Source organism: Aythya marila, assembly GCF_965140915.1.
Source record: "Aythya marila genome assembly, chromosome: 3".
NCBI lineage: Eukaryota > Metazoa > Chordata > Aves > Anseriformes > Anatidae > Aythya > Aythya marila.
In genome coordinates this window covers 76,632,168-76,658,184 of record NC_139044.1, presented here as the reverse complement: position 1 = coordinate 76,658,184, position 26,017 = coordinate 76,632,168, and the positions used below count along the sequence as shown (strand labels likewise).

The 26,017-nt window shown below is 36.4% G+C and overlaps 1 protein-coding gene across 8 annotated transcripts in view; it reads left to right on the top strand.

Annotated features, from left to right (window-relative positions):
* The first annotated feature begins 2,767 nt into the window (after positions 1–2,767).
* TBC1D32 (TBC1 domain family member 32) overlaps positions 2,768–26,017 on the top strand; it is an 81,852-nt gene continuing 58,602 nt past the window's right edge. For 6 of the 8 annotated variants that reach the window (XR_014317140.1, XR_014317141.1, XR_014317142.1 and 3 more), the window contains exons 1-17: positions 2,820–2,853; positions 4,735–4,889; positions 7,586–7,747; positions 9,519–9,696; positions 10,336–10,407; positions 11,603–11,728; positions 12,684–12,762; positions 12,900–13,000; positions 13,087–13,148; positions 13,585–13,729; positions 14,487–14,546; positions 16,114–16,213; positions 16,485–16,622; positions 18,192–18,284; positions 18,535–18,677; positions 23,569–23,696; positions 24,895–25,096. Coding sequence is in view for 5 of the 8 variants with exons in the window: in XM_082756354.1 (XP_082612480.1) it covers positions 4,735–4,889; positions 7,586–7,747; positions 9,519–9,696; positions 10,336–10,407; positions 11,603–11,728; positions 12,684–12,762; positions 12,900–13,000; positions 13,087–13,148; positions 13,585–13,729; positions 14,487–14,546; positions 16,114–16,213; positions 16,485–16,622; positions 18,192–18,284; positions 18,535–18,677; positions 23,569–23,696; positions 24,895–25,096 (1,944 nt within the window). In the remaining 3 variants the exon portion in view is untranslated. Of the gene's footprint in view, positions 2,854–3,896; positions 3,957–4,734; positions 4,890–7,585; positions 7,748–9,518; positions 9,697–10,335; positions 10,408–11,602; positions 11,729–12,683; positions 12,763–12,899; positions 13,001–13,086; positions 13,149–13,584; positions 13,730–14,486; positions 14,547–16,113; positions 16,214–16,484; positions 16,623–18,191; positions 18,285–18,534; positions 18,678–23,568; positions 23,697–24,894; positions 25,097–26,017 lie in introns of those variants that run through there. The other 2 variants (XM_082756353.1, XM_082756356.1) reach the window with 2 other exon arrangements.

The window sequence follows — 26,017 nt, the reverse complement described above, 5'->3', positions numbered from 1 at the left end:
ATTTCCTTTTTGATATTTATGATTAGATTATGATCTAATGAATTCTTAAAACATGCTCATTGTTCCTCTAGATTTGGGAAACTTCCATGAATAGTGATGTGACAGTGCAACAAATGCTACGTTGGTCATAAAAGGGTTGATGAAGTGTCATCATTTTTGTAGGGCTCAAGAATTGCTTAAAGGATGTCAAAGTATTTAGAACTGTGGGATAGGCTTCTTGTGTTATCTGCAGAGACAGATTTCACACTTACTTCTCCTTTCCTGACATCTATCTTAGTCCTAGTTTGCAAAACTCTAAAGTGGGGATATCCTGGCTCCACATGGTCTTGATTTAGCTCTGGAATGGAGTTTAAAAAGTTGCTTTTTTATTTTTTATTTTTTCCCCTCAAGTGTTGTTTTCCCTCCCCTTTAGCTTTTCTTTGGTATATGCTCCTTTGAAAACCTTATCAGGCAAACAAAAGCATACAGTCAGATTTCAATACATATTGGTTATGATAAGTTATTCTACCTGATACTCAAAAAGCGATTCCTTTCGTTTTCTAAAGTAAAGCTCATTTTGTTGCTGAAATTCTTAATTAAACATTCTTGGAGATGCTGATGGCCGTGTATCACCTAACTACCTAAACCTAAATCTCTACTGACCTTTGTGTGCTATCCACAAAAGAGTTGTCTTGTGGACAGTTACAATGAAAGACAAGAGAAGAGAACAGGGCACAGCAGAGCAGAACAGAAGGAGAGGAAAGAATATAACTGGTATAATGTCACTAGCACTAAGACCAGCTGTTTCTACCACTACCATTAGCTGTAAAGAAGATTGCTTTGTTGTCTGTGGTTTCTCCTCTCTGAACAGCTACACTGAAAACATTGCAGGAATATTTTATCCTTACAGAAATTTGGAATAAACTTGTTCTGAAAACAGTCATTCAAATTTTAAGGTATGAGGAGAGAATCTTATTAATCATCAGGTATAGGAGATAAACATATCTGTAGCACTTAAATGACTCATATCCCTGTAATATTTCACACTTCGAAACTTTGCTTACCTTATATGCCACATATTTGAAGAACTGGTTCATTTGTGTGTTCCTCTAAGTTCCTAAAATCATTGAAGTCAGCACTAAGAACCTGGAAATCCTAAGAAGGCTTGTTTGTATTGCTTGTCTTCCTGATCTAGGAGAGGTCTTCCTGTTTGTACTGCTGGGAGAGAAAATCTGGAGTATTTTTTGCCTTTGAGAAGGATGCCTTGGCTATAAGAGACAGTGGAATTTCACCAGTGTGAAATCAGTGAAGTCAATCAGCATGATCAATTTCAGTGACTGCAACCTCTCTCATGTGACTCACACCCATCCATGTAAACATAACGAACTTCAGAATAGAATGTAAACATAATGAACTTTTCTCAGTGTGGAGTATCACCCTCAATAGGTATCTGCTTGGATGCACACTAATGGTCATGCCAAACAGCACCTGAGATCTGCCAGCTCTGATCAGGAAGACTCCAGGTTCCAGTAGCGGCTAACATGTAGCATAAGCAGCTGAATGAAACACATAAAGTGGAAGAGAATAGAAAGGAATAGAAAGGTTCCAGAAGGTAGGATGGCAACCTCCCATGAAGCTGCTATGGATGCAGTTTGTTAAGGTGTTCTATAAGATAGCAAAGGCATACTAAAATGAAGCGTCTTTCATTAAGGACTAGGAATCCTGAATATTAATTTTATTGTTCCTTTATTCTATACCAGCCAAGAAACTGAGATGCTGTTACTTAAATGAGCACTTGTAAAGCAACATGTACAATGGGAGAAATCAGAAGTGATGTACCACAATAAAGTAAGTCTCAGTTGTTATCTAGACAAAAAAAAAAAAAAAAAAAAAAAAAAAAAAAAAAAACTCTCTCTTTTCCATGAAAGAGGAGTACAACATAGACCAAGAATAAGTTGCTGTTGATTGTAGCCAAAACACTGCATTTATGACATCTGGAGAGTGCATGGCTGAGCTAGCAAGACTGGTGGCTCAAGATCCTTGCAGGCAGCAGTCAGTAGAGAATTATTCTGCTGTTTGTTTTGTGAATAGCACTGCTAACAGGTGAAGAGACTCCATTGCAGCTGACCACAGCCTTTTTTCGGAGGAGCCAACAATAAAGCAGGTGTATGTTTTAATTCCTGAACCATCACTCTTCAATAGAAATACTGCATCTTTCATGTTTGAACCCAATTTGGCGGTAGCTCTACTGTAAGACAGCAGACCCAACACTTCTTGGGAGGGACTACAGATGCCCTTACAGAAATATCTCACCATGGAAGATTAGAAACACTGACATGATCGAAATCATTAGCAAAGAGTAAAGGATAAAAATGCAGTGTGTCACTTTACGTGCAGGCGCTGTCAAACATGATTTACTGTGAGTGCCCACTATAGCTCATTCTGGGCTTGTTATAGCTAAGCTAAGAGGAAATGATTTCAGGTCAAAATGATTTTGCTCTTTTTGGTTTTGCACTTATTCGCAGAAAAAAAAAAAATAATAATATATTTTTGACCACTTTGTAGCATTCCCACCATTCCATGCTACCAGTTATAGGGCACCAGAAAATAGAAATGTCGGTGCAAATTGGGATAACGTTAGCAAACGTGATTTCGACAGAAACCCTGCAGGGAACAAAAGGGGCAGAGCTGCTGGGGAGGGCTGGCGGCTGCGTCCGGCGCGGGGCCCACGGCCGCGGCTTCCCGGGGCGGGCAGGGAGGAGCCGGCCGCGGCCCGTCCCTCGTCGCCCCGGCGGCCTCTCGCGATGTCGCTGCGGGCCCAGCGAGAGCCGGCAGCGGGCGCCGCCGGTTGCTAAGGGCCGCCGCCGCCGCAAGGTGATCGATCCCCGGCGGGCCGGGGGCGACGGGCGGGCCGGGGGGCGCGGGGGCCCGGGCACGGCTCTTCCCCGTAGGGGTGGCGGGTGAGGGAGGGCTCTCGGGCAGTGTGGTGAGCAATTCAGCTTGGTGCCGAAGGCTGCGAGCTGCTGGAATGACAGGCGGTGGGAACTGGGAGAGGTGGGAATGCCGGCCCGATTGCTGCTGTCTGGAATCGGTGGGTGGCTGCTAAAATGGTCGCGTCTGTGACCAACACCTTGCCCAGGCAAAGGCTGGTGTGAAATGCCTCCTGCGGTGGGTAAATAGGGCCGCTACAGGGCGCTTCTTCGGTCATCCTGTAGGATTTTGGGGCAGGCTTTCAGCTGTGGGGCGATTGCACTGAAATGAACTTTGAGCTTGAAGAGGCTGCACAAGCCAGGCTTGGCATAAGGATTCCCAGAGAGAAAAAGATCATTTAACAATTTCAGGGAAACTCAGTGAGTCACATCCCTGCTGAAATAAACCCAAACGCAAGCCATTACAAGTGAATTTTAAGATAAGCAAGCTAGTGATTAAGTCAAATGAGACTTTTCAGAGGGAGCTAGAGATGAAGCTGGTATCTCCATAATCTGTCTTTAAAAATGCCTTTTTTTTTTTTTTTTTTAATGGGGGATGGTACAGGGACTGAAGCGGGCAGCCCTTGAGAACTGAACTGTTAAGACACTGCCTTCTGTACTTGATAGATATTTCCAGTTTCTCACTGCTGCTGCTCCTAGTTTTTCCTAGTAGCTGTAGTTTTGAAATGGGAGGACTCTGTCGGGTCATTTTGTTGATACTATAGGAAAAAAAAATAAAAATCTAACATTTCCACCTGGCCCGTGTTGCTTGCAAAAGCTGCCAACACCTTTCACCATGGGCACTGCAATAGCTCTGAATAGAGGGATCCAAAAAATCAGGACGGGGCACCAAAACTATCTGAGAAGAAAGTGCAAGACTCTTAGAGGTTTCTCATCAAGGTAGTTGTTACATCTCTGAAACCTTTTTTTTTTTTTTTTTTTTGGTAGTTATGCCATAGTTTTGTGCCTATTCGGTGGACTGTTCTTCAAGCAACTGCACACAGAACTGTAGGATTTCTTAATACAATATTCTCAGTAAGAATATTGCCCCAAGATGACAGGAGGTCCATTAAAACTGATTTAATTGTATCAATTCCAGTTTGTCTGAAATAGACTCTATTGAATATTTCATATCATGTGTTTTGTTACCATGGTCGTGTGTTTTGATACCATAACCTCATGCTGTGTGTAACAGGAAAAAAGTGAGCATTTGAAGATTTCATGCTTTTCATGCTTTTGGACCTGTTAGAGTCAGTCCAGAGAAGGGCAACAAAGATGATCAGAGGGCTGGAACAACTCTCCTATGTAGAAAATCTGGGAGAGCTGGGGCTGTTCAGCCTGGAGAAGAGAAGGATCCGGGGAGACCTCATCATGGGCTTTTAATACTTAAAGGGGTCTTACAAAAAGGTTGGAGAAGGACTTTTTACTTAGGTAAAAAGTGATAGGACAAGGGGGAATGGTCTTAAAGTAAAAGAGGATAGATATAGATTAGACAATAGGATGAAATTCTGCACTGTAAGGGTATTGGGGCAATGGCACAGGTTGCCCAGAGAGGTTGTGGATGCTCAATCCCTGGTGGTGAGCAAGATGAGGTTAGATGAGGCCCTGAGCAACCTGATCTAGTGGGTGGCATCCCAGACTATGGCAGGAGGGTTATAACTAGATGATCTTTAAGGTCCCTTTCCAACACATGCTGTTCTATGATTCTATGATTTTCCTCATCTTAAGGTGAGGAAAGAAAAAAGAATCTGTGAAAGCATGTTATTTTTGTATTTGCTTCATACAGATGTCTCAATTTACAAGTGAAGATGAAGCTCTGTTGCAGTCTATGCTTCGACAGTTGCTGCAAAGTGTGAAGGAAAAAATCACTGGAGCCCCATCAGTGGAAAGTGCAGAAGAGATTCTCTTGCATTTGGAGGAAACTGATGAAAACTTTCACAAGTAAAACTATTTTGCTATTTTTAATATTTTGAAGGAGATGAAATTTGATGAGCTTTGTTATTCATGGGAAGTGTTTGCAATTGGTATTGATGTGTGAGTGTGTATGTATTTTTTATATACGGATTCTTGACACTAATGAAATCGCAAAAGATTTCAAAAGAGAATACAATGAATTTTGCCTTTTTCCTGATTTTTTTCCCCCTACTCTTGGCAACACACTATTTTTACTGTAATTGTTTTGTAAGTTTCTCTCTTAAAAGCAGCTCAACAATTCCTACTAAACATTGTCAACAGTAATGCACATGCACATGTAATCAGATCTTCAAAAAACATGTAGATGTAAAACTTAGTGACGTGGTTTAATGGTAGACTTGGCAGTGCTAGGTTAAAGGTTGGACAAGGTAATCTTAGAGGTCTTTTCCAACCTAAATGCTTCAATGATAATGTACTAAATGCAAACAGAATTTAGAAAAAATCCTGACTGAAGACTGTCAGGGAGTGTTTCTGACAGCTGCAAGACCGTATAATTGTGTTTGTCAGGTACCTTTTTAAAAATTTAAGTTATTCTGGCTTCCATTTTTGATTGTTCTGTCTATCATATATTGCTGAACCTTTGTATATCTTATCAGTAAGTTGTTCTTTAATTTGTTTTGAATAAAGCAGAAATGCATCACATTTTTTTATTAAATCAGATTTGACTGTGTGGCCTCTCTTACATGCTGCCCTAAATTTCTGGAGCCCATACTCCTCTTTTCCTTTCCATGGTACTCGTACATGTTTGTTTTTTACTATATGGAGGATTTTCAGGATGCATCTGTGACAAGTCAAGAGAATACCAAGCTTAAATGACCTTGAAGACATTTTCATGATCAGAGTTCTGTGACTTGATTTCTCGTGAGAAAGCTGGTTACCTGCCAAGTTTTGAGACCTATCTACTCTATCTTTTGTTCCCACTGTGATGTAGAAAAGAGAGACACAGGGACCTCAGAAAATAACAAAAAGAAAATTTGAATCTAATTTGAAATTTATATGCAGTAGTAAAACTCAGATTTTTTTTTTTTTACACTATATAATTAGTACTTTTTTTTCTTTAATCTAAGCCTTAGAGCGTTCTTAACACTTTTATTTTCCTGGAGCGTCTTTTGTAAGCCTAAACAGTCTGATCTGCTTTTGCATGTTAAGAAGTAGTTTTGAAATGTCTGAAACGCTCACAAAATGTTTTTAAACTGGAAGAGTGATGCAGAAGATAGCTGTAGGACATCAAGCAGACATAGACTTTGTGGCATGAATAATGATGTAATTGTGTATTTCAGAGTGAAGCAGTCACTGCAAAGATGTATACCACGGAAATGATGGAAATGTTACTGTCATTAAAAAAAAAAAAGGAAGAAAGTTTTATGAAAGCTTTCATTCAGTGGAGATTCATGCAATTTCATTATTGCAGGAGTAAAAAGCTAGCCTTGAAGCTAGCCTTGACAAATGAAAATGCAAATAAATATGTTTGTATCTTTCTTGAAATGCGTTTCCATTACTTTCATTGAGAACAAAAGTGATGTGGGAAAGGAAATAATCGGGGGAAAAATACAGGGCAGTTACACCTGATGGAACTTGAGGTAGACAACTCGGTGAGAAAGTACGTATCACGATAGCACGATAGAAGACAAGATTTCCTGTGATTTTATTTTTTCTGTATCTTGAGTGTAAATTTTTGTTTTAATACCGAAAAGCAAAAGCTGATAATTTATAGCAGTAGCTTTTGTTTACTTCTACATTTTATAGCTTTAGACTCTATATTTTCATGGTCAACTGACTTTTAAAAAAAATTTCTCACTACTAATTTATTGTAATTAATGAAAGTAGTTGCAGATCTGCATTTGATAAAATGAAAATACAATGATGCACCTAGTGGTGAATATAGTTATTTTTTTCATGTGATTCTGTTTGCCTTGTCTTTTATGCAAATTAGAAGGTTAACAAAAAAAACCACAAAATATTCTGAAAATGATTTTTTATCAATTTCTTTAGTGAAGATGTGTTCTGAAGTATGTCCAGTGAGGTTTTTTTTTTATTATTATTTAATGTTTTGTTTGTGTAAGTATCTAATAATAAGAATGTGAAGTGCCAGTTTCTTTCCATTTTACACGTCCATATCATAGACAGATAGTCTATGAGCTTGGGTGAGACTTTTGGCGTTATCATCATGAGACAGTTTTAAAGTCTTATACATGCCTTTATGTTGGATGAATTTATAAGCTGAGTTTTCTGTGTTTCTTTTCCTTTTTTATGCTCACTTTAAAATGAATAATACCAGATGAGGATAACATAAGACAGCAGTATATTCAGGATGCTGAAAGTAATGTTTCTTTTAGAATTTTAAATTTGAGATTTCTTGTTATTTTGTTTTTGTCTGTAAAACATTAATCTGTTCGAGTAGACTTTTACGTAAGTCTTAGAAGAAGCACAACGGGAAATTAGAAGCTATTTGATATTGTTCCTTCCTAGAACATGCTGAGAAGGACTGTATTGAAGAAAATCAAACTTTATTGTGTGTTTTCACAGCTGAAGTTTATTTCTCTGAAAGTCATAAACCCTTACTTTAAAGTCAGGAAAGGAGATGGCTAATATTAATGCAACATTGAAAATGTTTGAGGGTGAGCTCAAAGTAATTACATTTTAATTTTACACATTTGTTTCAGCTATGAATTTGTGAAATACCTTAGACAATATATAAACAATACTCTGGGCTCTGTGATTGAAGAAGAAACAGAAAAATGTACTGCTGCTCAAAATCAGGGTGAAGTATCTGGCTATGACACTTTCGTTCAACATGTTACAAAGAAGACTCGTGAATCCAAAGAGTAAGTACATGCATGCAATTCACATTTTTGTTACTTCTTGGTCTTTGTCTTACTTTTTTCTTTCCAGAATGTGTTTTGAAAAACATAACTTCTGAAACATAATGGTAACAAATGTGATTCTTTGCATTCAAAAATCAGTGCTAAACAATTAAGATATTCCCACTCTTTACATTTCAGTTTGTCATGTTTCAGCTCACTCTGGAATGAAGAGTGTGAACCATTGCATAAAATGATAAGTATCAAATCTATGAAGCTTCTGAGATATCTGAGAATAGAGTTAGGTAGGAATAAGGTTTGAAAGATGAGAGTCACTATTTCATGTTTGTTCATTATTTGCATACGAAATTCAGTTCTAATATGGAAGGTGGCCTAAGTGAAATATTGTATTCTTATCAAGTATTACAGTATGGTAATTTCCTTAGATATAAACGGAGATTCTGCATAGCAAGCATTGGAATACAGGTGTGTTTTGAAGATTGCTTCATTGAGATCTAGCGAGGTGTCTTTTGAGAGTAGTATGTTTAGATCACTGGCAAGTTTAGAAATTGATGTTTGAGCGTTCTTCCTTGGATTCAAAGATACCTCTGCAATGCTGTCTGTCTGTGGTACAATTGTTACATATATCAACTGTGTAGAATTATCTAAGATTTTTTGTATGTTTGACCCAAAATGTCATCCTGAGTCAGAAGTCAGCCAGGCAGAGATTAGTAGGTTAGTGTGGAAAACTACCTCAGCATTTTACATGGCATATTACATGGCATAGTACAGCATATTACAGTCTGTGGTCCAGATTCATTGGTTTTGAACACCATATTTAGTAAAGAAACTTTAAATAGACAAACCTCTGCGAGCACCAGTTATTTTCTTGTTCATCTCTTCCCTACAAACTTTCTTCCCTTCTTGTGGGCATTGGGAAGGGAACTTCCCTTTGGAATACAAGGGCTTGTAGCTAATATTAGCTATCATTGAGAAACATGATAAGGACTTCATTGAAGTTAAACTTGTACAATGTGAAAACAGTAAAATTAAAAGCAGAGAGAAAAAACAATAATTTTTGGCTTTTTATGTTTTAACCACTAAAATGATTTTATGCAGTACTTCAGTTCTACTTTATGATGTCCTTGGTGACCTTAAAATTAGTACTAATAGCCTTAAAGTAAGAAGTAACTTGAAATAAAATACCAGTTTTAAAATAGAATGTTTTTCTAAAGCACCAAAGGTTTTCATTTTGAATTGCTTCTGCATGGATGTTATTATTCTTTTGTTTTGTAATCTGGAAAAATCATGGTTTTGTTGTTTCTAAACAGTTCTGTGTGCATGGCCTGTACTCAAGAGTCAGGATTGACATGTTCTCTTCTGCTGGGTTCTGTTCAAGGCTTATAGCAAAAGAAAAAATGGGAAAACATAAACAGTAACAATGAACTGATCTGTTCTGTCAGGGACACATTCTCCCTTCGGGTGGGTTCACATCGTTCCTTCTTAAAAAACTCTCAGTACAGGATTACCATGTGATGATTTCATTGAATGGCTTTAGAAGGGCAAAAGAGTTTTATTACAATTTTAAAATTTAGTTTCCTGGAAGATCTAGATACCTGCATGTTTTATTGCTTGTTTTGGATTTGCATTTGTTTTTTGTTCATTTCTGTTCCTTCAATGAGTTTGGGTCTAAGTAACGTTATGCCATATTCAGTTATTCATGACTTAATTAGTGATTTTTTTTTTAAATGTGATTTTTATGCTCTTTAATATTAAAATCCTCTTTACTTTGAAGATACAGAGAAATGATGCATGCCTTGAAGAACATCATGATGGTTGTGGTAGAGTCTTTAATTAATAAGTTTGAAGAAGATCAAATGCGTAATAAGGAGATGGATAGTAAAACAAAGAAAGAATGTCAGAGCGGCTATTATACAGACAACTGTTCTGACAGTGACTCTTCATTCAACCAAGTAAATGTATTTTCTCTCTACATTATAAAATAAGCATGATACTGCACAACTGTTAAGTTTCTGCTAGTGGAAATTGAGAAGCAGCCCTAGAAAATGATTCATCCTTCCTATCTTTGATAAATGAATGAATTGCCTTTCTTGCAAATTGAACTACTGAGTTTATACTAGCTGTCTAACCTTTAGACAGCATATACTAGATGAGGTGAATCCTCTGCATATACTCTAAAGTGCCTATGCAAGTACTGAAAATAATGGAAAGTAAACAAGAGAATATAATGGTAAAAGCTACGTCTCATCCAACTTTTTGTGATTTTTAGGAGCCAAATACGATGTAGTTTTTCCAGAGTACTGCACTGTATTGTATTACTTAATGAGTTATTATAAGGCATTTTCTGAAGATAAAGGAAACTTCTAAGTAAAACAAAGAAAAATGCGTAAGGAATAATTTTGTTGCTGAAAATTTAACTTTGGCCAAACCTCAGACAATATTCAGAATGTTTACTTTAATTTAAATTAGTATAAAGGATGAAGTCCAAATTATTAAAAGCAAATTAGATATCAAAAAGACTGATGATTTTAATCTTCTGCTGTTCAGTTTAATAAAATACACTAATGATCATTTTATAATGTGTATTACAGAGTTATACATTCATGAGTCAAGAACAATTGCAAATGCTTGTAGAAAGACTTGACCCTATTCAGCCTAAAGAAGTAAGTTTAAAAGAAGAAATTTTAATACAAATGAATGTTTATGGCATATTGGAGAACAGACTATATGCATGTAATTGTTCTTACATATGTAAGTAGAATCTTGTGTTGGTTCATATATCTTGGCTTCAGCGTGGTAAGTGCACTGCAGTGCAATATTTCATTCTTTATAACCATTTGGCTCAAAAACTAGTTGCAGCAAGTATCTTATTTTTTTGGTTGGGAGTTTGTGTTATAGATGGGAATTTTAATTATGTGAGAAGTAAAATTATTCAACCTTGGTTTCCTGCACATGTATCCTCTGCCCTTCTTGATACCTTCCCCGTTGTCCTTTGAGTGTCCTTTTGAGTCCTCAGAAGAGAGGGGTGCCTGCTGTTTCATCAACAAGCTGCTGCCAGGTAGAATATATAATGTCCAAGTTAGGTTTGCCTTTCTGTCAGTGTCAGTACTAATTTGGGTCTCTGACCATCAGTAAGCTTTTAATATTTTTGAAGCTTGGAAAATCATTATTGTTTTGATCAATCTGTCTCGCTCTCTCTCATTAAATTTTGCATGTGATTGTCTAGCAATTGAAATAGTCATGGTAGATGGGAACTGGTATAAATGTACGCCATATTTTCTTAGAAAACTAGGTAAAAAGTCTGATGCTATTAAATATGCTTAAAATTTCCTACAGTTGGTTTCAGCAATATGAAATAAAGGGCTAGCGATTAGTTGTCTACAAATAGAACAACAAAGAAAAAGTTATTTTAAATTACTTAATTATGAACGTGATGAAGGTTCTGCAGTAAAATACAGAGTGTTTTATTTCCAGTTTTCCTTATAGACTTTTTTATGAACTGCTAGGTGCAATTGTAGCATTCAGAGATAAGGTAATTTTCCTATAATTCTTGATAACAAAATCATTCATTACAAGCAGAAAGTAAACCAGAAATTAATATAATACATGCAGTATTGAAACCTAATATTTTAAAATGGTTTTGTTGCTTCTTAAAACGTATTTTTTTTCCTCTTCTCACTGATGTATTGTTTTGTCCAAATCACCATGATAACGTAGCAGAAGGTAAGTATTTTGGGACTCCTTATCTGATGTACAACTAAGTCATATTTCTTCCTTCCTACAACTTATATTGTAAATTACCTATCTGAGAGGTTGCTCTGAACAGATTTGTATTGTTTGTCTTTTTGACCACTTCAGGTTCGCCAAGAAGCATTGCAGACACTCTGCTTTGCCCCTCCCTCGAATGTACTCAACTCTGCGGGTTGGCCAAATCTGCGTAAGCATCTAACAATGTCTCTGTCAGATCCTGATGCAACATTCAGTGTAAGCTGATGTTCTTCTATGTTTAGTTATCAGTTATGTAGCTGTTGTAAACAGTACTCAGGAGGAGCAAGAAGTTGTGTATGTGTTATGATTGTTTTAGCAGGATCCAAAGACACTTATTATGTGCGTGTGTATCATATAGTTTTTTTTTGTTGTTGTTGTTGTTTTCTTTTCAAAAACTTTGTTTAATTCCAGCAGGTCTTGATTTAAAAGATTACAGCAGCGATTCATAGAATTTTAGAGACTGCTGTACTCCATTATATATTTTTAATGGGGAGTGAAGGGGTTTGAATGGTTTAAAAAAAAAACAATAAAACACATGTTGCCAAAACTCATGTAAAACATATAATGTAAATATTTCCTATTTAAGTTAGGTGTATACTCCATGATGATAAGAAAATGATACATATTAATATTACACAGGCATTGATGAAAACAAAATGTGGTAGCTTCTTAAACTACTTTCAGATTATTTATTAGGTCAATCAAGCCTTTTTTCTTTTTTTTTTTTCCTCCCAATTTTAAAGTGATTTTCAGAGAAATGAATGTTGTCTCAGCTGCTGCTATGTATTATTCTTTCAGTTTAGGTCTACAGTTGTTTTTAAAATAATGCTAGTTACAAGTCATTGGCATGTTAATGACATAAAAACATTAAAGATAATGGAAAAGTATAGCAATATTACTTGATCTGCTTCTTTGTATCTCAGTGAGGCTTTACACAGGTGCTGTCAGTAGAAGTATTCAAGAAAAACGTCTTCCATACTGTGTGCTCCTGTGGTCCCAAACTATATATTTATAAAATGTGCTTCACATCTGTATAGATAACTGAGCAATATATTAAGAATAATGTCATTACATATTCGTTATTGTGCAGTACTAATATACAGTTCCATGGTTATATAATATATTTAATACATTGCTTTTTTTTTTTTTTTTTTTTTTTTTTTCTCCGTAGGAGAAAATTCTTAGGTTTTATGCAAGAACATTTTCTTCATCCCCATTTAATATGACACGAGAAGTCTATACAAGTTTAGGTATGTGCATTAAATTATATTTAAGACTCCAAGAGTCATGTACTTCCTGAAAATCGATTACCTTTTACTGTGAGACTATTATATGGTCTGTTTTGCCACTCTTGTCATTGAGATCGGTTTTATTTCTTCTGTTTTAGCACAACACTTGGAATTTTACTTTCTTTCTGAAGAATATTCACTTCGTATTTCAGCAGGTCTGGATGTATCTAATGCAAACATAAATCATTTACTTAAAAAGGTATAAATGAACTTTCCATACCTCTTAAAATTTTTGTTGTTACTGAAACATCATGTAATCTTTTCTAATTATACTAATATTAACAGGTCCGTCTTTTAAATGAGTACCAAAAGGAAGCTCCTTCTTCCTGGATTCGTTATCCTGAAAAGTATGTCACCTTCACTGTCTCTTAGTTTAGTGTTTTTTTTTTCTATGTATTTTGCTAAAATTACATGACTATATTTTCACAGGCTCCACACATCACTGGTCAGTGCTAAGGAAAAGTGGAATAGGGAAGTTATATAGGAGTGGTCATGGATCCTATTAGGCTGCAAATTTAGCTTTCAAAGCATTTTGCAATGTCATAAGTGTAACATTTAGTGCTTATGAAATATGTAATCATATAAGAGAATATACATGTATGTTGCTGTTCATTTTATTTATGGTAACACAAATAATTAATATCCTTACAAGACCAAATTAAAGATAATGTGGTTAATATTTAAGATATGCATGAACAACAAGGATTTACAATAAATTTTGGGTATGAATATTACTGATGGAAAGTGATTTTTGTTTTATTTTTTTCTTATTTGTATCATAAGGTATATGGAAGAAATAGTGGAGAGTACCTTGTCATTGTTGTCAGTAAAACACGATCCTAATCATCCTGACTCTCAAGACTTTTTGAGTCCAGTCTACTTTTTGGCTCTGCTAGATATCAAAGCTGTGTGGTTTAAAAAGTGGACGGTAAGCAAAAAGAAAGCAAAGGGGAAAAAAAGCAAACAAACTTGTTGATGTCAGATGTATTTTGAAAAGCTTGATTTATAACTACTGTTATCAGAGACATATTGTGACCTTGATAACAACCTATTATAAGAGCTATAATAAAGGAAGTGTATTGTTTTAGGCATTTAAGTCCTTTGCCCCTTAACACTGCTCCGTCCCTTTCTGTTTGGTTACTAATCTACATAAATCTTTGGGGAACTTGCTGCTTTTCAGGCCATTTTTTCTGTCCATTTGCTGTAATTGATTGATATCTGCCAAAAGACTCAAATATTTCTTTGGAAGACGTGCTGAGCATGAGAGTACAGTTATGTTATCTTACAGAAATTGTCTGCTGTAGTGGATGTTAGAGAATTTTGCAGACTACCATGTATAAATTTATAACTTAAAATTTACATGACAATGTAAATTGTCATGTCAATGTAAATGCTAGACATGTAATCTAGCATTTCAACATTATTACTGATTTTTCTGTTTTACTGTATGTTCTGCACATTTCAGAATTTTTCTAATGACCTTTTTTTTAAATCTTAATCTACTGCAAAAAAAGGCCCAGTTGGGTATAATACTGGTTTACATGAGCTGGAGTTTAATACGTTGAATATGTACTGTGCACAGGATTCCTAATGGAACAAAATTGGAGATAATTTTGACTTTTTGATTCAAAAGTAAAATTTATATTTTTGGAGTTGACTCTAGTTTCTATTCTTTGTGATTTTAGCACGCGTATTACAGCAGAACAGTGGTACTTAGGCTTTTGGAAAAGAAATATAAATCTTTGGTAAGTATTTCCCGAGGAAATTTTACTTGGAACTTGTTTTTGCTTTGTCCTTTTTGTCAGAGCTGTTCTATGTTCTTTATCTAGATTAGCCTTTTTTTTTTTCTTTCCTAATTTTATCTCTGATTAAATTATGAAGAAAGGTATGTGTTCTGTTTTGGGTAAGTAGAAATTTGATTGTTTTATGGCAAGTATTTAATTAGGATTATTTTCTGTTAATTTCTTATGTTGCATCCACATGCAACATAAGAATTATTTAGAATTAAATTTAGAATTATTTCTATCAGTGTATAAAAATAGAAGATGAAAAAATGCAAAAACTCAATGCTGAATTTGGATTTTTGATGAAAAGAGACTCAGAAAAACATTGTTTTCTTTAAGTTTTGTTATGAAACATGGGTTCAGAGTGTCAGCAAAGTAAAATGAAACTCCGTGGAACAAAAAGTTTATGATAGGAAGTTCATTAGCAGAGTAGAATAATATAATGAGTAAGCATGGAGTAAAAGTGTGTTTTTTTTAGCACATCTGTATGCTTTACCTTTTCAGTGTGTAAAAAAATTAGCAGCTCCAAAATGAAAAAAGTTTAAATTTATTGCATATGCTGTATTGTGATTTGTTTCTAAATACATTCTCCTGGAAAAGAGTCCAGCGGAGGACCACAAAGATGATACGGGGCCTGGAGCATCTTCCCTATGAAGAAAGGCTGAGAGACCTGGGTCTGTGCAGCCTGGAGAAAAGAAGACTGAGAGGGGATCTCATCAATGTGTATAAATACCTGAGCTGTGGGAGACAGAGGGATTTGGCCAACCTCTTTTCAGTGGTTTGTGGGGACAGGACAAGGGGTAATGGCCACAAGATAGAGCACAGGAAGTTCCGCACCAACATGCGAAAGAACTTCTTCATGGTGAGGGTGATGGAGCACTGGAGCAGGCTGCCCAGGGAGGTTGTGGAGTCTCCTTCTCTGGAGATATTCAAGGCCAGTCTGGACGCCTACCTGGGCAGCCTACTCTAAGGAACCTGCTTTGGCAGGAGGGTTGGACCTGATGATCTTCTGAGGTCCTTTCCAACCCCTATAATTCTGTGATTCTGTGATGCACAATGATACAATTTCAACTTGTATATACAGTTATATACTTGTATATACTGACCTTTGCAAATGTCAGTAATAACACTGGCAGCACCCAGTAACCAAACTTACAATTTAGTACTTGTAGTGTAAACAGAGGTTTTTTCCACGTGAATAATGAAAATCTTCTGTATTAACCATATAATAATCACAGATTGTTATTAACTTCTCAGAGTACTTGCATGTTCTCTGTACTCTTTTTTTGTAGATTGATTGTCTTAATGTTTATATAGCTGAAGTTTGTGTTACTGTGTTTTAGTAGCCATGTAAAATTTTGTATCCTCTTTGATGGTTACCCCAACCAAGGCGCTGAAACATGAGGTAGTTGCAGTGATGTGAGAGTTTACATTCTTGTGTTAATGGACAATACTAGAATACAAAAGTAAACACATTTCTTGTAAAATGCCAGACATTTTATTATTATTGTTATTATTTTTTCCACAGATTAACGCAGCTGTCCAGCAATGTCTTGATTATTTTGAATTTTGCAAGGCAGCAGTTAATACAACTTCTAGAGTCAATGACTTTTCCCAGCAGTATTCTAGTGAGTATCTTTGCATGTATTACATTGTTTGCACATGTATTCACATTCTCTCTGTCTTTAAGCATGCTGCCTCAAGATAAAGACATCCTATATGATTTTCTTCTTTCAAAAGTATTTTGTCTGTCTTTTGAGAGTACTGATAACAGTGGTTAACTACTAATGCTCTCTGCTTTTATATACAAAATGACTCATATATGTTACAGGTAGTAGCCAACTACTGGCAAGCAAATTAATAAAGACAAGTTCTAATTTTTTGGTTTTATTGTTGTAGGTGATAAGCAGAAATTTTCTTACACTGGACCAGAATTACAGTATGTCTACTTTGTTCATTCGCTGTGCCTTTTAGGCAGATTGTTGATCTATAAGCAAGGCCGAAGTCTCTTTCCAGTACAGCTGAAGAATAAAAAAGGTAAGAGGGAGGGGTGAGGAAAATGGAACCTGTTGAGCAACAGTATGCCTATACCTGATGTTTCCACTGCAATGTTGTGAATATTGTAGGATGATGTTCTGTTTTAGTGATTCTGTGCCTGTAAAACTTTGTTAAAAGATGGTATGGAGAATTTTGAGCATCATCACATTTTTTTTAAAATCTTTAATGGATATGGTTGAATAGACACTTTTTTCTTTATGTCTAATATACTAATTTCATGTTGAAGGGGATGTGGCTCAGTATGTAAGTGCTTCAGTCTTTTTAGGTACGAGTAATATATTTTGTCAAGGCAGTTGATATAATTGGTTGGAAAAGAGCCATGTTCAGGCACCCAGACAGTTTTTCAGATGTGAAACAAAATCAGTACTTCAAGCTAAATGTAAATTGAAAGTAATTGCACTGAGTTTGACTTACTAACATAATTAAGATAAAAAAGTGTAGAATAAACTCAGTACCTGTGGAACAGAGGTGTCAATAAGGGCAAGGGAGCTCAGATGTAAAAGCCTTTGCAAGTCCAGAGAAATCTACATGTAGTGATACATTGTGTGGTAACAATTGTAGCTTTGCATTCTATTAATATCTCTATTAATCCAATACAGAATTCATAATGTTTCTGGATAGTAATTCTTTTGTCTTTTGAAGGTAATTTATACCTCTGGCTTGAGGATCATAACTTTACACCCTGTATAGAACAGTGGTGAGGAAGAAACATCCACTAATCAAGTCCTTTTGTCATTTATGGATTATCTGTATAACTCCATTTAGCCAGTGATCCATTGATGATGCTTACTTTTTTTTCTCTCCCCCATAAAAGTAATGATCTTATCATCTGTCTTCTCTGCTCCTTCTCTGCTCTATGGATACCAATCCTTTCCTCACAAATTGTCAGATTTATTAATATAATTGCATTAAACTTGGAGCAATACTTCCCAGCATGCATTTGGCTAATCATTGTTTTTCATTTGAGACCTGAAGAAGGGTTGTATCTGACAGCTTGTCCCTTTTCCATCCGTATCACTTAATGTAGTGGCAAGGTCATGCATTTTCCAACAGCCATGTACATTCAGTTTTTTCAAACTCTGGCTGCCACCTGCTTCAATGAAAGACGTGGTGAAAATGTAATTGGCTAAACTAGGAGCAAGATTAAGCCTTAAAAGTTGATCATGAATTAACCCAGTAGATTTCCTGGGAAGTGCTTGTCCTTTGATGTATCAGTTGTACATTTACCTGTTATTTACTATGAAGGCATAGTTAGTTGCTCGGAGAAGTTGGTAGATGCCCCATCCCTGAAAGTGTTCAAGGTCAGGTTGAATGAGGCTTTGGGCAACCTGATCAAGTGGTAGATGTTGCTGCCCACATGGCAGGGGTTTGGAATTAGATGATCTTTAAGGTCTCTTCCAACCCACACCATTCTGATTCTATGCATAATGTTGATTTTTCTCAGCAAAACAAACTGTTTATTACATATTTACATAATTCATTTTATTTATAAAATTAAAGTCACACTTTAATTTCAAGAGTGCTTTCTTTTGATTTTTTTTTTAATAGATTGTGTATCCCTAACCGATCTGTTGGTGTTATTTACTCAGCTTATTTATTGCTCTCCAAGTTATTCAAAGACAACTTTGGCAGTGCATACAGGTAAATGTTTGTTTTTAATATATGCTACTATGTATAATAGTAATGAGGCCTTTGGTAACTGTTTTTTTCAATTTTTAATTTTGGGTCTGTTTCTTGTGAAGATTTTTATATTTTCTTCCTCTCCTAGCTTTTCTTCATCTCTCTGTTAAATCAGTGCTTAATGAAATTATGATTCAAAAGCATTTGCATATGCTATATAGGAATGTTTGTGTAAGTTGAAATATAAATTAATACTTCTTGTATTTGACAGACAATTATTCTCCAGCAAGTCTTGTTATGGAGATCCTGCAAGTTTTTTGTGATCAAACAGGTTGTGCTGCTGAATGTTTATATACAGATGCAGTGATAAATGCCCTACTTCATCCTGTTCAAAGTTTACTGAGTGGTACAAAGGTTTGTAGTAGTCTTCAAAATAATTTTTAAATTTGTAGAATTTTTCTAGATGTAATTAAAATGTAGATGTAATTAAAATGCAGAATCATTTTAATATATTTTCTACATTGAAGATTTATGTAATCATGTGGTAACTTCTGTAGTGTTTTCTACATTAGCTATTACAGTGTTCCTTAAGTTGTGCATGCTGTCATTATGAGTTGTCTGACAAAAGTGTTCTTTTTCAAATCTTGTGAATAGTAACAGAAATTGAATAGTAGTGAGACTATTCCCTTTGGAAGCTTACTTGATTTTTTTCCTATGTTCACAGGTGTATTTTGCATATTATCTTTCTTATCAGCTCTGTCTGCTATTTAAAAGGAAACTTCTATTAATTTTTAAATTTGGCTGGCAACTTGAAATAAAATTGTTTCAGTAATTATTATGGGTAAAGTATGTAATTCCTTATAGAAAACTGTAGTTTTCTGAAATGTTAGAGGAAAGAGCTTTTATTCTTTTCATTTTTTTTTCTTTTATTTTAAATGTCTCTATTAGAATTGTAAATATTTTGTGTAATGTTACCTACCTTTAAGTTCTTGAAAGCCTAGTTGCACTTGCCTGCAAAAAAGTTTAAGTTTCAGCCCATCCTATTGTTTTTGTTTTGATGGAGATGCTTACATCCATCTAGATGACTGTTAGTCTCAAGACAAAGAATTTGAGGGCCTGAACTGCAGATGGCATGCGCTAGCTGCCTGAGCTGTCTTATTTTGAGAGAAGTTAATAACTGAGAATTTTTTAATTTCCTGAGATGAAAGCTTGTAAAGACAGTTTAGGTTCCTAACTTAAATACCTCATCCAGATTCTTAAAGTTAAATTTTTTCAACATTCTCCTGATTATTTTTTCAGTGCAGTTTGTTTATTTTTCAGGAAAGGTTCTTCATATTAATGCCTGTAAATATTTTAATTTATCAAAATATGCCAGTGCTTTTTGAAAAAGTGTAAATAATATTTCCAAATAAATATTTTAAAGTATATATTTACTTAACATTTAAAACCATAGTCTTAGAAAAGCTTGATCATGTCAATACTTCTTTACTTCTTTGCTGTGTGCGGGACAGAGCACTGGAACAGGTTGCCCAGAGAGGCTGTGGAGTCTCCTTCTCTGTAGGTATTCAAACCCTGCCTAGATGCCATTCTGCAGTATGTGCTCTAGGTGATCCTGCTCAGCAGGGGGGTTGGACTAGATGATTTTCAGAGGTCCCTTCCAACCTTGGCCATTCTGTGATACTCCTTTGCAAGTATCTGTACTGAGTTTACAAGCACTGCATTTTATTTAAGGCATACTAGCATTTTATTTAAGGCTATCTATGAATGCTTTGCAGGGTTAGCACGTTAAGTTGTCTTGATCTTATTGTAGGCTGCAGAACTGTAGCACAGATTTTTTTAAAAGACAAGAAGTCACTGAGCCTGCATATAGCTTGGACACTGGTAATCTTTGGGGATCTCATCAATGTTTATAAATACCTGAACTGTGGGAGACAGAGGGATTTGGCCAACCTCTTTTCAGTGGCTTGTGGGGACAGGACAAGGGGTAGTGGCCACAAGATAGAGCACAGGAAGTTCCGCACCAACATGCGAAAGAACTTCTTCATGGTGAGGGTGATGGAGCACTGGAGCAGGCTGCCCAGGGAGGTTGTGGAGTCTCCTTCTCTGGAGATATTCAAGGCCCGTCTGGACCTTTTCTTTCTTTAAAAGAAAACAAAACAAAACAGGTCATATTCAGGAATATTTATTGCACAGTGGCTGTAGTAGGCTGTGTATGTGTCGTAAATCTGGAACGTGTCATATTTGTTCCAATGAAAGTGCAAATTGTTTTATATCAGTTCTGGCAAACCAATAGCTGGAAAAGGTAGGAAAAGTCAGGGTAACCCTGTTCCTCTTTTACAAAAAGTGGGATTGGTTTTGTTTCCCAGCCAAACCACTGGCACTTCTTAGACACTTAAGAATCACACGTCCCTATGAAGGATCTATTGTCTGTCTCTCCAGTGCTGGATTGTGGGTATACGGCTCCTCAGTTGCAGAATAGGCCTGATGAAAAAGTTATGCTGTTGGTTTTTTTTGCCTGTTTGTTTTGTTTTGTTTGTTTTTGTTTTTTTAAGCAGAGTAGTCTTCCATATATGCAGTAGAGAGGGAAGAAGAAACTTGGTGGCTATGAGCAGGAGTAGTCAGAAGGATTGGTTTGTAGGTAGTAGTGTTGACTTTGGGAGCTCTGTAGTCTTTTAAGTTGCTGCTGAAACATAGCTGGTACAGATCATAGTATTCCCATTGTAAATAAACAAAGTACTATGTGTGTTTTTGTCTTGCACAGGGAAAACAAAATAATAACAATACACTTTTGAAGAGACAATGACAGCACAGTATGTTCCTTTCTTAAAATTCTGAACAATTATACCATGTACTCTAAAAATAAATGGTCAGAGAGAGTTTTTTAACCCTCTATTTAACATGAAAATTTAACAAAAAAAAAAAAAAAAAGAAACAAAAACAAAGCCTGACTAAGAAAACAATAAATTCTAAAGAGAAAAGAAGGAACTTACTCTATGCTTTTCTACACTCTTGCTTCATGACCTTTTACACAAGAAGAATCAGGAAATTAAATGATTCCCCATCTACCTAATAATACAGTATCTATATGTACTTCTGCAACTAGGTCAAGTTTTGAAATAAAGTTATATTTTTCTCTGATTACCTTGAGCACTGGCAATAATAGTAAATTACTTAAATTGTAAAGTAAATACCATTTATTTTTCCTTGGTGCAGTGTATAAAATATAGAGCTACCTGTGAGGGAAGAAGCAGGAGCTGGATTGCATAGCACTGTAAAAATCCCTGCTCCCAGGAGTCCAGCTTTCCTTGATGAATAACAGAAGAGTGGAGAGGATTTAAGCAGTGGACTTCAGCTTCAGGATAGTGGTGCCTTATTCCCTGCTCTGATGTATAAAGTATTCAACAAGCATTACTGGGAGCAGTAATCCTCCTTAGTTCATCCTTGCCTAAAATTCATCTCACTGTTGACTCCATTCTGTTTTCCTGGGTGCGTATAGGGGGAAATTACCAAAGGGTATTTTTTTCTTGCTTTGAAAACTGTTATTCTTTTTTGTAAGTACATCTGTTCATGAATTCTGGTAATTTGGAGTGTTTCTTGGTTTCTGGGTGAAAACAGCTCCAGTTATTTCATGACTGTGTGTTCATTCTGTATATTCACAGAATCACAGAATGGCTGAGGTTAGAAGAGACCTCTGGAGGTCATCTGGTCCATGCTCTCCCACTCAAGCCACTTGCACAGGACCATGTCCAGACAACTTCTGAATGTTTCCAAGAAGGGAGACTCTGCAAGCTTTCTGGGCAATCTATGCCAGTGCTCAGTCACCCTCATAACAATAACAATAAAAAAAATGTTTCCTCATGTTTAGATTGAGGCATACGGACAGGAACAGGGTTTTTGTGACCACCTTTAGGACCCTGGAATAAGTTCTGCAGAATTATAGCTGCTGTGTACTGGCAGGCCCTGGACACATCTCCTCCCTGATTATCCCATCCCTGGGCTTATTTGCTTGGGCTCAGGGCCAACATAGGTAGCGGTATGGATGTCAAACCTTGAAGACAGCTGTTTGATAAAGCTCTGTGAGGAAGCCTCATTGGAGACCCCCCACAGAAATGTCTCTTGTAATGTCTCAGCGTGAACTCACTCCATCTCTGGAGTGGGTTTTAAGTTGAGGTTCTCCCCCTCATTTCCTGCCTGTACTATGTTGTAGCAGCATTGAAGCCAGGCATCCCATTTATCTGAACCCCATCCCACAGACGAGACTTGTTGGCTTGTTTTACCTCAGCCTTGTTACTGTAAAGTTGCCTAGTGATCACTGGTCTGTCTGACCCTGATCGCTCACTGATTCAGCTTCATGGCTTAACCTCAGACCTCTCTCATCTCCATGGAAGGGATCTGAATTGTTGAGTGAACTTGCTTACCATCACTGGACCTGGTCTGCTCAACTTGCTTGGGTATGGTGGGAATACCTGCCAATCAGATGGAGAGCCACTGCCTCTGGCTGCCTTGTTATCACTCTTGGCTCCTGACTTCCCTTCTCTTGCAGAGCAATTTGCCCTTTCTGCTCCCTGACAGGTCCTTCATGGAATACATGAATTTTGCTTGTCTACTATTGAAATAGTGAGTTTACTTACTAATGAGCAATAGCTAGTTTAGCCTTTATTCAGGTAGGACATTCGCTAGTGATAGTACTAGACTAAACTGAATCCTAATGTTAAGTGTTCAGGTCCCCTTGATTACAGCTCAGAGGTGCAGTGCTCTGAAGTGAATAAGGAATTAGCAGATGACTTCTGCTTTGCTCCAGTGTGGAAGGCTTCCCTCATGGTTCCAAAGCAAGGGGCTGTTTAGACCTACTGCTGCCAAGAAATGAGGTGGACACACAAGATTTTCCTGTGAAATTGGAATTCCGTATCTTGCCAAAGAGTTGCCAATGCATATACAGCAAAGAGGGAGTTAGCATGTATTTCACCTTGACTCAGATACTGTTCTTGCATTCCTAAGTGACTTATCAAGAGTCTTTCCACGTTCATTGTGGGAAAAGAGAAGAGAGTTTAGAAATGTGTGTTCTCTGTGTCTGTGTAGTCATTAGATTTCTGCCATAATCATTAAAAGTAGCAATTACAACCTTCTGTGATGAAGGTTTTTATATGATGGCATTTGAACGTAGGCTACTTACTTCTTGTTTAAACCATTAAGCAGACATCAGAAAGGTGACCTTCATTCAGGTTCTGCATAGATAAGCCAGACTTGAATAAACAGCTTTCACAAAAGCATTGAATTTAAAACTTCTTTTTTGGCTTCCAAACAGGTATATATAAATTGCCTTGAAACCACTTTAATTGATGTAGCTGATATTTTGGCAAGGTTTGCTGCTGTAGAAGAAGGTCTTTCTATTCTTCTTTATGGAGGAAATAAAAACTCTGCTAAAGAAGATAGGTAAGAGAACATTAATGAATAACATTAGTGAGTAATGAATTACATTAGTCTTATGAAGCGAGACTCATTTCAGTTTTTTTTTTTGTAGCATGATATGTTTTGTTTATGTTTGGAGTAAAAATATCTCATTATCAATTAAAGTAGGAATTGTTTTGGAGAATGTGTAAGGGAAATATTTACGTGTATAAACAGGTAAAATACACTTTAAAATACTTTTATTAAGGAAGATTTCCATGGTTTCTTTGTTTTTCCTATTCATTTGAGGGCTTTCTTTTTCTCTGAATGTAGTTCCAGTATATTCATAGTGCTGCTGTTCAGACCAAAGTCTAATATTGTCTATTTCGCTTGTTTTTAGAATAAATATTAAAAATCAACCTAATTTACTGAAACAATAGATTTATTGTAACATTCACTTATTAATACATGTAGAGGCAGATCTTGTATCAGAAACTGACATTTGTAACAGCGTGCCTAATATAGTATCTGTATAATATTCTAATCCTGTGTGTAGTGCATTCTTAGCTGATGCTAAAGTATGAAATTGGGCAGTAAAATTGAGACTAGCATTTAAAAGTATCTAAGCTGCAGGTCATTAAAATAACCCTTATGTCTGTGACTGTCAATTATTTGGAATATATGTCTTCTGAGAGGGGAAAGCTCAGAAGTTGTGTACATTTTTATGGGAGTATGGACATAAAAGCTTTTTGGAGGAAAATGGTGGTGAATCTGATCTCTTTTGGGGAAGGAGTCGTATTTTGTGTTTTTAACCTAGAAGATTTCAGAAGCAGTTCTCAGATAGGAAAGAGGAAGAACAAAGATAAATCTTGCCTGATGTGCTTCAAGAATACTAATAGTCTTTTTGATTAAGTAAAAGCTAAAATGATTGTCTTGTTACTTTTCCCAACTGGACTCTTATAAAACACGCAGTTTGTGTAGATTGTGGCCATGTGGACAAGATGGAAGGTTGTGACTGCATTTTTGTTTTATGTTAACCCGTAACCAAAGTAAAATCACTTGCTATGCATTTCTTTTATTCTGACTGCTGTTGCGAGTATTAATATAGTTGGTCGCTCCATAGTGGGTTATAGTTTTTTTCCATTACCCCTAGAACAATTTTTATAAGCTCTATCAAAGGATTTGTTTCAAGGCTCATTGATGACTACAAACCAACATTTAAAAAATGTTATTTTATTTCTAGTCCTACAGCTGTTCATGTAATTGTTCAGTTTACAAAGAAACTTCTTCATGACGACATTTCTCTTTTATCTGGATCCGAGCTTTTGCCAGTTGTTAAAGGAGCTTTCATTTTTGTATGTCGTCAGATGTACAGAACATGTGAAGGCCTGCAGATGCTAATTCCTTATGGCTTGCATGAATCTATTGGAGAGGCCTGGAAAAAGGTAAATCTTGCTTTGGATTGGGAAGATCAGAAAAAAAATTACTGTAAGAGGTTCAGGTTATGTAATAGTTGTTCTGTGCTTTAGATTCCCTATACTTAAATAGTGAGATAAGAATTGTTCTAAAAATGAAGTTCTACTTTTCAAAATTTGCTTCTATATGTGAACCTAGCAGACACTAATTTTAAGCCTTATGTGCTTGAAGATTAAACCAGGATCTCTGAGGATGTATAGGAAGACCTGTCATTCATTGATCAATTCTTCTTTAAATACTGTCCTTGCTGCTAGAGGTCATCTGATGTTCACAATTTGTCTACTTATTGTAGGATTTTAGTAAAAATTGTTTCCCAAAGTATTCTCCTGGAGAAACTGGCTGCTCATGGCTTGGACAGGCGCCTAGTTTGCTGGGTGAAGAGCAGGCTGGATTGCCAGGCTCAAAGAGTTGTAGTGCATGAAGTTCAATCCACCTGACAGCTGGTCACCAGCAGTGTTCCCCAGTGATCAGTACTGGTGTAAGTTTTTTGTTTGACATTTTTATCAGTGATCTGGATGAGGGGATCAAGTGCACTCTTACAGACAATACCAAGTTAGTGGGACTGTAGATCTGCTTGAGGGCAGGAAGGCTTTGCAGAGGGATCTGGATAGGCTGGACTGATGGGCTGTGCTCAAACACATAATGTTCAGTAAGGGTAAATGCCAGGTCCTGTGCCTGGCTCATAACAACCACATGCAGTGGTATAGGCCAGAAGAGTGGCTGGTCAGCAGCTGCTTAAACATGAGCCAGTAGTGGGCAAGAAGGCCAATTGCACCATGGCCAGCATCAGAAATAGTGTGGCCAGCAGGACTATGGAAACAATTGTCTCCTTGTACGCAACAAGGTCTCCTTGAGACTGCACCTCAAATACTGTGTTCAGTTTTGGGCCT